The following is a 12,795-nucleotide window of genomic DNA, read 5'->3' as shown; positions in this document are numbered from 1 at the left end:
CACACACACACACACCATTTTTAAGTGTGTAATGTTGAAGTCCTGTTGGGACTGTGTCAGAGAGATGGTTGTTCAAGATCATTTTTGGATCTGTTGTTTGTGACGGTGCATTATACATGTAAGGTGTACAACTGTACGTATTATATTGTCCACCCATGTAGTTCAACGAAATATTAATCTACGGGTTAGAGAGGCTACAGAACTCTTCGTATCTCTTGTTGTTGACGTTTCTTAAAAATGCCTTTAATTTATAATCTTCTGAGTTCTTTTACCTAGTTTTAGAAAATGTAAATTATATAATGAGATGTGTCTTTTTGTGTTATAATCACATGTAACTGTGATACTATCAAAACTTCTCTGGCCTAAAGTGGTGCACTGTATTCAAGGAATAGTTTGATAATTTGGGAAATATGCTCATTAACTTTCTTGCTGAAAGTTAAATGAGAGGATTGATATCGCTTAAATATCCGTATGGTATATGGAGCCACAGCTACAACTAGTTAGCTTAGCTTAGCATAAATACTGTAATCTAAAGGAAACAGCTAGCCAGGCTCTGTCCAAAGGGACCTACAAGCGCTTCTAAAGCTCACTTATTAACATTTTATATCTTCTTTGTTTAATTTGTACAAAAAACACAAATGTAAAAAGTGCAACTTGTCATTTTTTGGGGGGTTATATGCCGGGCTATTTGTTGGCCCGGACATGTTGCCAGGCAACCAGTGGAGCCAGGAAGTTACTGGTTCTTGCAACGAAATTGTGGACACATAACCCTGGGTAAAATGACTTGTGTATTTTCACACTTAGATTATTGTACAAGGTCAAACAATTACTTATACCCTGTTAATTACAGTAGTGAGCTTTTGAGTAGCTAGCTTGGACAGAGCCAGGCTAGCTGTTTCCTCCTAACTACACATTTACCTTACAGACACAAGAGTGGTATCAAGTTTCTCATCTAACTCTCTTACAAGGAACCAGAGAATCAAGCCATTGTCTTGTATTACACAGCTGGTGTTACTATTTCTGGACTTATTAGTCACCCAGCGTTTGATGAACAACCAACTGTTATAGACATGCACAGTGGGTCTCCAGGCTACCCTCTGTGAGGAAAGAAATATTTGGAGTCTGACTCCTGCATACTGAGCCCATGTGCTGGATCAGCATTCCTCTCGGTTAACACCACGGTCATCTCTCCCTCTAACACAAGTCTCCTTGATTTTTGGAAGAGGAAGGAATGTCCCATAACACAAACGGTCCGTTGAACTAACCATGTGAAAATAAGTGAAGTAGACAAATCTACATTCCAGACATATACTCTATGTGTGTCAAATCACTCATTAAGTTACGAGGCTACTTGTTTGAATGTGAGAGAACAATGAGGCCCTGACAACATACAGTTCTCTGTGGTTTAAGCCTTTTGGTCATTTTTGGGTCTGTCTTCTGAAGATTCAGTGTGGGCATCTCTAACTGCAGTGATTCTCAAATGTCCGCTCACACTTGAGACCAAAACATCAAATCATTCTCTCTTTACAGATGTGTTTTATTGCTCAAAAAAGCTAAACTACCTTGATGCCTTCCTTTTTAAAAATGCAAAATTGCTCTTATACAGATTCACATTGAGATTCATTGTGTTAGAGTGAAGTCCCTCCTCTGTCCCTTAGAGTAGATTTACCATTGTAGTTTAGTGTTATTAGCCTAACAACCTCCTCATATCATTAGTAGTTAACACTATTGGTAGATATTCTTGTTCCACTGTTCACAAATATGTATTTAGATAGCTGCATTCATGTGTAGTCTTTCCAGAATTAATTTAACCCACTGGAAGCACAGTGTCACCTGCAATATGGCTAATATGACTTTGTTTGTTTAAATATAACGCACACATTCTTTACATCCATACATATCTATCCAAAACATCATTTCCGTTTTCATATCCGAATCCATTTTTTTTCTGCTTTACCCAATTCTCTCCTTGCATTTTTACCCTTATCGGTCCTCAAAAGTCCGGTGGGTTCACTTTCCAAGCAATGCTGCCTTTTGTCCATTTGATGAATGTCCATGTACTGCTCAGTACATCCAAATCAGTGAATGGTTTAGTACATTGTGTCCTCACAGTTGATTCATAATTGGCTATGGTTGTGATGAAAATCATTATAGAACCAAATAATGCATGTGCATATGAAGCTATGAAGGCATCTGAATGTACATTTGCACATGTTGTCTGTCTTCGTAGCTGTCAGTGCTTTTGCATTTTGTCAGCAGTTGACTGTTTTTTGTCTAGTAGTCTGTTTAGCAACGTGTGTGTGTGTGTGTGTGTGTGTGTGTTTATGTCTATGTCTAATGTCACTGTTCAGTGTGTTCTTGTATACAAGGTGTTTTTTTGATTTGCTGATCTGTATCTTATCAACCTTCCATGTTTTTTTTTTGTGTTTTTTGTGTGTGTGTGTACATGTGTGTATAGGCCGGTATTGCAGGAGCGCCTGCTCGTGCCGTATCAGCTGTAAAGAACATGAACCTCCCGGAAATGCCCAGAAACATCAACATTGGTGACATCAGCATAAAAGTGCCAAACTTACCCTCCTTCAAATAGTGGCAGCGAGATCCTGAAGCTGCAGATGTCAGCCAATGTTTACCGTGATGCATTCGGTTACCAAAACCTCAAGTTACTAGCTTTTATCAAAAATATATATCTTGAAGGTACTGTATGCTTTGACACTCCTTATTTGGTGTTATCTCTTTGTTTTTCCAATTAAAGAAAAGAATGTTTTACGTGCTTTGAATTTCTGTTGGAAGGAAAAATGAAGTATTTATTTATTTGTGGTACATTCCTTCTTCCTTGCTGGAGGTTAACCCTTGATGTTCAGCTGCTACAGTAGAGTATCTATCTAGTATCTGTGTCAGATTGTAGCTGAAATAATTTCACTGACTCCAGTGTTTACTTAAAACAAAAGGTCCAGCAGTTTGGGACGTTTTTGGACAGTCTTATTGGTTTGGTTATTCCAGGCCAGAGAAATCAATCAATGGAAGAAAGAGTAGGAAACTATTTTGAATACCAAATTTAAACCGGTTTGCTACAGTATTGAAGGTCATACAAGCTTGTTTGTAAAATCAGTGCATTGAATGTTATATTACAGATATGCTGTTTGACAGAAATATGCTGATATGATTTTGTCTTTTCTTAACTGTATGCAAAATATTTTTAAATGATTTATCTTGTCATATCAAAAGATTATCTTAATTTTAATCCGTGCATGATTTTTCTCTCTTATTTTCCAACATAATAAACTGTCGAAACGCAACCTTTTTGTTGGGCTTTATTTTTTGTATTATCTTATATTATTGAAGATCGCATATTATTTTTTTTTAGGGATTTGGGGTGTTATTTTGTGTCTCTGGTGCTTCCACGCCCATACAAACTTGAAAAAAAAACTATCCGTGCTGTTTTGAGTGAGATATGGGTTTCTGAATCTCCTTGTTAGCTCGTCTTACAACACACACTACTTCACCATAATCTACAAAAGGACTACTTACATGTCATTCTTCTGCAGGTATTTCACAAATAGAAGTCTCCCAGCTAATTCTGCCTTGTACTGACCAAAGTTGGAGAAAGTTATGTAGCTGATGTGATCTTTCTTAACTACTGCATGTACACACATGTTACTGTGGGAGCTCTGAAGGGAAAAACATTACTATTGTTATGGTAAAGAATAAAAGGCAGACATGCGATCACATTGTAACAATATGTATTTTAACAATTTGGATAGTAAAAAAAACAAATTCCTCTGTTTTGTGTTATTAAAATAATTACGTTTTACATACCTATTCTGTTTAACTTTATTTCAGGTTTCCAAATGATATCCAACAGTGTGCGCTGACGAGCAATCTATTTCTTTTACTCAAATATAGTTTTGTTAAAAACAAACGAAATATATCTTCGGCAACAGCAATCAGTCGCTCGTTGACAATCTCTCTGAAATAATCAAATGAAGACATTGTTTCTTAAATACTAATAAAAATGCTGTACGCTAACCCTGTATTTTTCAAGGGGGTAAGCATTTTTTTCTGCATTAAGTGTAGGCCTACTAAAAGTTGGCCTACACTCAATGCAGAAAAACCCTCACATTTTTGAAACTGGAAACAATCAGAACACTTCTGTTTATCAACTGTTAATCAAGTGTTTAATCGGCTAATCATTTAGCTGTACTTGTATATATTGTCAGGTGGTTACATTTTTGATAAAACAGTGTGTTTTATGAACTACATTGTGTGCAACAATCTTAATCTGTAAAATACAGTAACTAAAGCTGTCGGAATAAGGTAGTGGAGCACAAAGTACAGTTTTTATCTCTTGAAGTAGAACTATGGAGTAGAAGTAGAAGGTAGCATGGAAAGAGAACACTCGAAATACTCTAAAATTGTAGGCTACCTAAGTACAGTACTTGAGTTAATGTAGGCTACTTTATACATTCCACCATTTACAACCCAAATTAAATTAAATCAAATTAAATATAAACAATTACAATACTGGTGCGTGCTGGTTGGGGAGGACCATGATCCTGTCTGAAATGTCAAAAAAATTTAGGCATCTTCAGATCAGCTGATCGCGGGACGAGCTTCCCGACCGGAGGCTCGCTCCCCTACAGCACCCGCTCTCCACCGCAGCTTTGCCACCACACACACAAGGACACTTGACCATTCCTCATTTGCCCTCTCACGTCTTGCAGGTTTCGTAATTATCCGGCTGCTGGTCTTTCCACCCCTTCCACATCCCAGTCAGTCACCATAGTTCTAGTGCCAAGCTGAGACTTTGCTCCCCATTGTGACGTCATCGCCGAATTGACTTCATAAACCCGCGAATACCAAAAATGACCAAAAACTGATATTTAACACTATTTGGAGACATTTTTAAAAATGATATACACATCTTGAGTGCTTTTTGTACCCAATAATCAACAGTGGTGGTTAACTTGCAACATGGGCTTTAAGTCATTTTGAGAAATGCATGGCCTAGGCTACGTAACAGTTTGGTGACAAAGTTGTAGCGGCAATCCATACTCTAAAGATATCTACAACAAACAAAAAAACGCAATTAAAAGCGGGTATGACGTTTAAGCTAAACTAGGCAAACGCGGATTGCTGCGCGCACTCCCGCGGAGGGCAAACCACCGGCTCTGTTTGTCCATCGCTTATTCCGTAGTGACACCATGTAGCACACACTTTGTGCGCAGCCTTTACGCATACTTATTTTCAACCAGAGTTGCGCTTTTCTTTAAGCCATGTTTCTCTTATCTAAACCGTTGTTGTATTTAAATACACCAGTGACACACTTTTACTTATTTTTCTCTAAAGTTTACTTATTTTTCTCTGTCCTGTACTTCACTGCACATTCTCGCGCAGCATTAACTGTCACGTGAGTTGGCTCGTGACAACAGGAAGAAGGAATGGCAACTGTGAGGATGCTGCTGCTGCTTTGACCCTTTTCAACTCTGGATTTTAATATCTGCAGAAAGCGACGGACAACAATGGCTTCTTTTATAAAAGAAACACAAAGGTGAGCTTTTTTACAATTCAGAGACAAATAATAATATCAGTTGCGTAACATTAAAAAGATACCTGTAGCCTAATCCAGAGACAGGAAGACATGCTTAAATGTATCAATATTGGGATTCCGTGCATAAATGGACACTAGCAAACACGTTACAGAAGTTTGGGGATGATTTATATTACTGCTATCATCATGAAACTGCTTCTTCCTCAGATTTCTTACTTTTACATGATTAGCGTTTTTTGGTAGCAAGCATTGGATATTAAAGTTGGATAGTGAAATAGCTATATTTTAGTAACATTACTGCTGTAAAACTTTGCAATGCATGCATTCGTCTTCAAAAGGGTAAATTTCAATTTCACAACTTACTTTCCAGAACGATGTTTTCCAATTTAATGTGATAATGCATTGTTTTAAGTTGAAACCAGGCAGCAGCTTGTGTGTGTGTGTGTGTGTGTGTGTGTGTGTGTGTGTGTGTGTGTGTGTGTGTGTGTGTGTGTGTGTGTGTGTGTGTGTGTGTGTGTGTGTGTGTGTGTGTGTGTGTGTGTGTGTGTGTGTGTGTGGACCAGGTTCAGCTACATTTGTGGGGACCAAAAACTGTGAATAAAAGTATACTTATGGGGACCTGACAGCTTTGTGGGGACAAAATGCTGGTCCCCATAACGTTAAAGGGCTTTTTGAGGAATAGGACTTGGTTTTAGGAGTAGGGTTAGAGTTAGGTTAAGGTTAGGGTAAGGGTAAGGGATAAGGTTAGGCATTTAGGTTTGATGGTTAAGGTTAGGGTAAGGGGCTAGGGAATGCATTATGTCAATGACTGGTCCCCACAAAGATAGCCAGACACGACTGTGTGTTTGTGTGTGTGTGTGTGTGTGTGTGTGTGTAAACAGTGTATAACTCCATGTTGTAATTGTACAAATATTGCAATTAAAACATGGAGTTAAAAGTCACAATTATTGTGAATGGGTGCTTGCCGTTGTCAAAGTAGCTTATTATTTGAAGTGCTGTGTGTTGTGATTTAAAGTATTTTTTCATGTTTAATTGATTGCTATAATATAAGAAAGTAGTTTTAGGATTCAAAGTCAACATAATGTACATACATATAGAGTCTCAAGAGTGAAACATCATGTAAGATGCACAAACTGGGCCTAAAGTCCACAATTATTTAGAACTGGTCAATTTATAGTAAATTAGCTTTGTTGTTTTATTATCTAATAGTTTTTAGTGCACGTATGTGTACTAGTGAAATAGTCGTGTATAGAGCATATTTACGCTGCAGTAGCTAGTATGTCTGTGTGTGCCCACACTAGTCTTCATACTCAAAAGTATGTAGACCCTACCTTATTTTAGGCTGCTCTGCACTCCTCACACTTGCACTGATGTTCTTGTGTACCCTGTGAAACCTATTGCAATAGATAGAAGACACTACTGTTTGCTATATGTTTGTAGTTTATGTGTGTTTGTTATCAATGTATAGTGTATACATATGTATACACTATACACAGGATGATTTATACATATACATATGTATACACAATGTACCTTTTGAATATCAGTGAAAACCAGGGTGACATACAGTGAGGAAAATAAGTATTTGAACACCCCGGTATTTTGCAAGTTCCTCCCACTTAGAAATCATGGAGGGGTCTGAAATTGTCATCATGGGTGACAATCCAGAAAAAAAATCCAGAAATCAAAATGTAGGATTTTTTAACTATTTATTTTTATGATACAACTGCAAATAAGTATTTGAACACCTGAGAAAATCAATGTTAATATTTGGTACAGTAGCCTTTGTTTGCAATTCCAGAGGTCAAACGTTTCCTGTAGTTTTTCACCAGGTTAGCACACACTGCAGAAGAGATTTTGGCCCACTCCTCCACACAGATCTTCTCTAGATCAGTCAGGTTTCTGGGCTGTTGCTGAGAAACACGGAGCTTGAGCTCCCTACAAAGATTCTCTATTGTGTTTAGGTCTGGAGACTGGCTAGGCCACGCCAGAACCTTGATATGCTTCTTCCAGAGCCACTTCTTGGTTCTCCTGGCTGTGTGCTTCGAGTCATCGTCATGTTGGAAGACCCAGCCTCGACCCATCTTCAATGCTCTAACTGAGGGAAGGAGGTTGTTCCCCAAAATCTCGCAATACATGGCCCCGGTCATCCTCTCCTTAATACAGTGCAGTTGCCCTGCCCCATGTGCAGAAAAACCCCCCAAAGCATGATGCTACCCCCCCCATGCTTCACAGTAGGGACGGTGTTCTTGGGATGGTACTCATCATTCTTCTTCCTCCAAACACGGTTAGTGGAATTATGACCAAAAAGTTCTATTTTGGTCTCATCTGACCACATGACTTTCTCCCATGACTCCTCTGGATCATCCAAAAGGCCATTGGCAAACTTAAGACGGGCCTAGACATGTGCTGGTTTAAGCAGGGGAACCTTCCGTGCCATGCATGATTTCAAACCATGACGTCTTTTTGTATTACCAACAGTAACCTTGGAAACGTTGGTCCCAGCTCTTTTCAGGTCATTGCCCAGCTCCCCCCGTGTAGTTCTGGCCTGATTTCTCACCTTTCTTAGGATCATCGAAACCCCACGAGGGGAGATCTTGCATGGAGCCCCAGTCCGAGGGAGATTGACAGTCATGTTTAGCTTCTTCCATTTTCTAATGATTGCTCCAACAGTGAACCTTTTTTCACCAAGCTGCTTGGCAATTTCCCCGTAGCCCTTTCCAGCCTTGTGGAGGTGTACAATTTAGTCTCTAGTGTCTTTGGACAGCTCTTTGGTCTTGGCCATGTTAGTAGTTGGATTCTTCCTGATTGTATGGAATGGAGAGTTGTCTTTATGCAGCTAACGACCTCAAACAGATGCATCTAATTTAGGATAATAAATGGAGCCGAGGTGGACATTTTGAAGGCAGACTAACAGGTCTTTGAGGGTCAGAATTGTGGCTGATAGACAGGTGTTTAAATACTTATTTGCAGCTGTATCATACAAATTAATAGTAAAAAAATTGTACGTTGTGATTTCTGGATTTCCTTTCTTTTTTCTCACAGTGGACATGCACCTACGTTGATAATTTCAGACCCCTCCATGATTTCTAAGTGGGAGAACTTGCAAAATAGCAGGGTGTTCAAATACTTATTTTCCACACTCTACCTTATATGTATGACATCATACTCTGGCAGTAAACTGATTCGCTTTCTTAACTAAAAGATCTGAGTGTTTTCTACACCGCTGACACCACTCACAACTCTTCTCTCCAAAACAGCATAAAAGAAGCGGTGACTTTCATCAACGCTATTGATGAGAACAAGTTCTCCAGGCTGATCTCCCGCATCATACAAAAGCTTCACCTGAAGGTACAGAGACTGCACAATGTTATCCGTGCCAAAGACAAGAGGCTTTTAAGGATTTTGCTGCAACACTGTAGTGCCAGTGATAGCAGTGCCTGCATAATAACTTACTGGAGCATCCGTCCCTCTTGGCTCTAATGAATGCACACACATGCCTGGCCGTGTTGATCATGCTATTTCTTCCACAGGAGCTGGCGCTAGCTGGCTGTCAGTCATTCATTCCAAGAACGATGTGTCCGTTTACTACACTTTATTTTGATTTGCTATGAAATATGAATACACTGTTGTTTATACATAATATAAAATGTAATAGACATTTTGACATGTCATAGGATGAAAAGCACAGGTGCAACTATTGCTCCCTGACATTGCATCCTCTTATGGTTAATGTTGTTAGTTTAATCTGCACTTTTGCGGATCTGACAAGCCAAGATGTCTGCTGTGAAAAACGTTCTATTCACACTGGGTAAAACCCTTCTACTCAATTGTTGTTGCAAAAATGTCAGGTTAAGTTGAATTTAATTGTTTACCCATAATCTATTCTACTCTTTAATATTTGTATTTTGAAAAGTTGTTGATTCTCAACCTGACAGCAGCTTTTCATTTATTTGTCGTTTTTTTTTTGTTTTTGTTTTTTTAACAGGGAGAGCGGACATTCAGTGAAGAGGAGGAAGAAAAACTTCAGACTGCCCTCTTATTAGATAAACAGGCTCTCAGTCTAGTCCTGGAAACAGCTGCCTTTATACTAGAGCAGGTGAGGGGTGCTCATCATGGTATCGATTGTCCCTGATTTAAACGTTTAAAATGCTATTTGTAATAGCTTGCTTTTAAAATAGCAAATAACATTGCTTTGGATTTGGGTAATAATTGGTATAATGACTCTAACCCACTTAAATATGTTTTTTCAGTGCATTTCAGGGATTGTTTACATTAAACTGTATTATTTAACTGAGAAAAGTAGTCAGAAAAAATGTTTTAGATAGTAGAACATTACCATGAAAAGTGACTATTATTATTATTATCTACAGTGAATGGGCAGGTGCTTCCAAGAGACCATTTATGTGTGCATGACTTTGCCTGCTATGCTATGGAAAGAGACAAATCTCTGTTATACTCTCTTTAGACTTTGCTTAAGTGTATACCATCAATACATTATATATAGATAGATAGATAGATAGATAGATAGATAGATAGATAGATAGATTTTGTGTGTGTTAGCGTGGCACACGTTGTTAGCCCATTTCTCCAGCTGGGGTCACTGTTGTATCATGAATTGTTGTATTGTGGCAATGTTGAGTGTTAGGGGTAAATAGGAATAGGACTGTAGGTGATCTGGGAAAACAGTAAATCATAATAGAATTTATTATAAAGTTTCTACTCCAACCCATATCTCCTCTCCTCTGTAGGCAGTGTATCATAATGTAAAGCCAGCCTCTCTAAAGCAACAGCTGGAGGGGGTTCATCTAAACCCGGACAAGGCTGAGGTGTTCTCTCAAACCTGGGCTAGTTCTGGACCTGAGCTGGTGGAGAAACTAAAGCACAATACCTTTGCCCCAAAGAAGGTAGGCTAATAAACATGGTTATTATTTCCAGTTTACCTAAGCCTGACCATGTTTCTTTACCCAATTGTAAGATTAATCCTCTCCCAGGCACAAGCCTACTTTTCAGAAGTAAGTAAGTAGAAGTAAAAAATATATATAGGTTATAAACACTATCCTAATCCTTAAAACGTATTTTTGCTTTTGTACGTCTACATTAGTTCTTTGGTTGTGGTTTCTATATAAGCCGTTACAGGTTTCTACCACATCCTCTTGTGTATTTTGGGTTTCTGTAATTTTTAGATTTTTCAATGAAATTTGTTTTCATGTTCTGTGAAACAAATAAACTAAACTAAACTACCCTAAGGGTAATGGGTCTGACAACTGTGGATATTTTGTCACAGCAATAAATATCGGAAATATAGCGATCATCATTGAGGTGCACTGTTCAATTAAAATGTACTCACTCGGCTGGACTTGTTAGTCTTCATGTTGGCCAGTTGTCTGATTGATTAGTCCAGTTGCTGTTTTAATCAACTCTGCTCTTTACAGAGAAATAAGAGATTCATCTTTGTCTTTGGTAAACAGTGATGATTCCTTGGATTACCAGCTTTAAATCACAACTTAATATTATAGATAGATATATTATATTATATATTATATATATAATATATATATATATATATAAATATATTATATATATATATATATATATAATAGAAATATTAACACAAAAGAGCAGGAAATACATTAGACTGTCATATATTAGACTGTCATATATTATTATGGCATTGTGTGATATTTGCCATTGATCTGCCATTAATTTTGGTTTAAATAATAAAATAAAGAATATGCATTTATTTCAATTCATTTATTTTGGTTCATTTCTTTAAAGGTATTTATTTGCATATACTGGATGGAAAATCAGTAACATATCATATTGTAATGTTTATTTATGCTAATGTGGATGCTGTTCCAGTCAGGATTAATGTGACACCTTTCTCACCTCACACCTGTCCTCTGCAGCCGTGGAAGCATCCAGACCCAATAAGTCACACATGGTTTATTATTATGGCCTCGCTCTGCATCATAAAACACCTAACTGCCTTGCCTTAACTCAGTGCTGCTCATCTATCACACTGCTACAGCTGACTGAGACTGAGAGTAATAGTCTGGCAACATGCAAACTTAAACTTTGAGAAGATTAAGCAACGTTCTACAAAAGTATATCTTGATAACTATGATCATTACCACATTCCTAAGTGTGACAATACAGTGAATTATTGCGATCATATTTGCTGTAGGTCATCTGGTCAGCAAACAAGCTATTAATAACTTGTGCACACTGCATTTTTTTAAGACTAGGTTTGCAGTCTCATCTTCATAAAACTGGATGACCAACTTGAGAAAGTCACATCTTTTTACAAATATCCTGACCATAAGTCAGAAAATCTATACAACAAATCAGGGCTGCAACAATTAGTCGATTAATCAATTTGTTCATTGATAGAAAATTAATCTGCAACTGTTACAAAAATGAAATAATTTGATGCCAGGTTGTCAAATGTGAGAATTTGCTGCTTCTCTTGGTCTAACATTGTTATCCATAGAATATGTTTGGGTTTTGGACTGTTGGCAGTTGACCAGTTGACATGAACTCTAGGATACTCTGAGGTTTTATAGACCAATAATAATAATAATAATAATAGACAGCTTAATTGATAATGGAAATAGTTGTTAAATATAGCCCTAGAATAAACTCAAAGTAATGTCTAAGTTACAGAGGAAAGGTCAAAAAGTTACTAATTTCAACAGATTGCTTGGCAGTGTTTTCTGTCTGCACATTTCCTTTTATGATAATTATATTACAAAGTTAATTATTATAGCACTTACCAAAATCAACAATTACAAAGTGTTTTGTAAAACAATCAGAATAATCAAGTAAAAAGTGAAAGTGGAAAATGTAGGTCAAATAGTGAGAACACAATAAGTAACTCTTAAAATATTAGGATATAGATAAAAATATACCTATTCTTTTCAGAAATTCTGCTTCCGCTGTTATTTTGTTGGAAATTTTCCACCTTAAAGTTTTTAAAAATGTGTCTAAGATGTATTCAATTTAAGTGCGAGGCTTTAATACAAATCCCTCAATTTTAAAGAAAGACTGGCTCTATTTGCAGCTGGAGTATGTCGGCTGGCAGTTGAACCTGCAGATGGCCCAGTCCAGCCAAGCCAGACTGAAGTCCCCCAGTGCTGTCCTCCAACTGGGCCTCCGCAATGAAGACTCTGAGGTGTGAACACACACGCACACACACACAAACACGCACACACACACACACACACACACAGACAAACACGCACACA

At 37.7% G+C, this 12,795-nt stretch overlaps 2 protein-coding genes across 4 annotated transcripts in view; both read left to right on the top strand.

The window, feature by feature from the left end:
* LOC117944711 (AP-3 complex subunit sigma-1) overlaps nt 1-3,292 on the top strand; it is an 11,284-nt gene extending 7,992 nt beyond the window's left edge. For both annotated transcript variants that reach the window (XM_034871780.1, XM_034871779.1), the window contains one exon: nt 2,459-3,292. Coding sequence is in view for 1 of the 2 variants with exons in the window: in XM_034871779.1 (XP_034727670.1) it covers nt 2,459-2,587 (129 nt within the window). In the remaining variant the exon portion in view is untranslated. The remainder of the gene's footprint in view (nt 1-2,458) is intronic.
* A 1,995-nt stretch (nt 3,293-5,287) lies between these two features.
* commd10 (COMM domain containing 10) overlaps nt 5,288-12,795 on the top strand; it is a 60,928-nt gene continuing 53,420 nt past the window's right edge. For both annotated transcript variants that reach the window (XR_004656743.1, XM_034872442.1), the window contains exons 1-5: nt 5,288-5,548; nt 8,809-8,899; nt 9,537-9,647; nt 10,300-10,455; nt 12,612-12,722. Coding sequence is in view for 1 of the 2 variants with exons in the window: in XM_034872442.1 (XP_034728333.1) it covers nt 5,520-5,548; nt 8,809-8,899; nt 9,537-9,647; nt 10,300-10,455; nt 12,612-12,722 (498 nt within the window). In the remaining variant the exon portion in view is untranslated. The remainder of the gene's footprint in view (nt 5,549-8,808; nt 8,900-9,536; nt 9,648-10,299; nt 10,456-12,611; nt 12,723-12,795) is intronic.

The sequence above is a fragment of the Etheostoma cragini genome, chromosome 5, assembly GCF_013103735.1.
Source record: "Etheostoma cragini isolate CJK2018 chromosome 5, CSU_Ecrag_1.0, whole genome shotgun sequence".
Taxonomy (NCBI): Eukaryota; Metazoa; Chordata; class Actinopteri; order Perciformes; family Percidae; genus Etheostoma; species Etheostoma cragini.
Note: the sequence above shows the minus strand (reverse complement) of the source record. Positions and strands in the feature narration are given on the sequence as shown.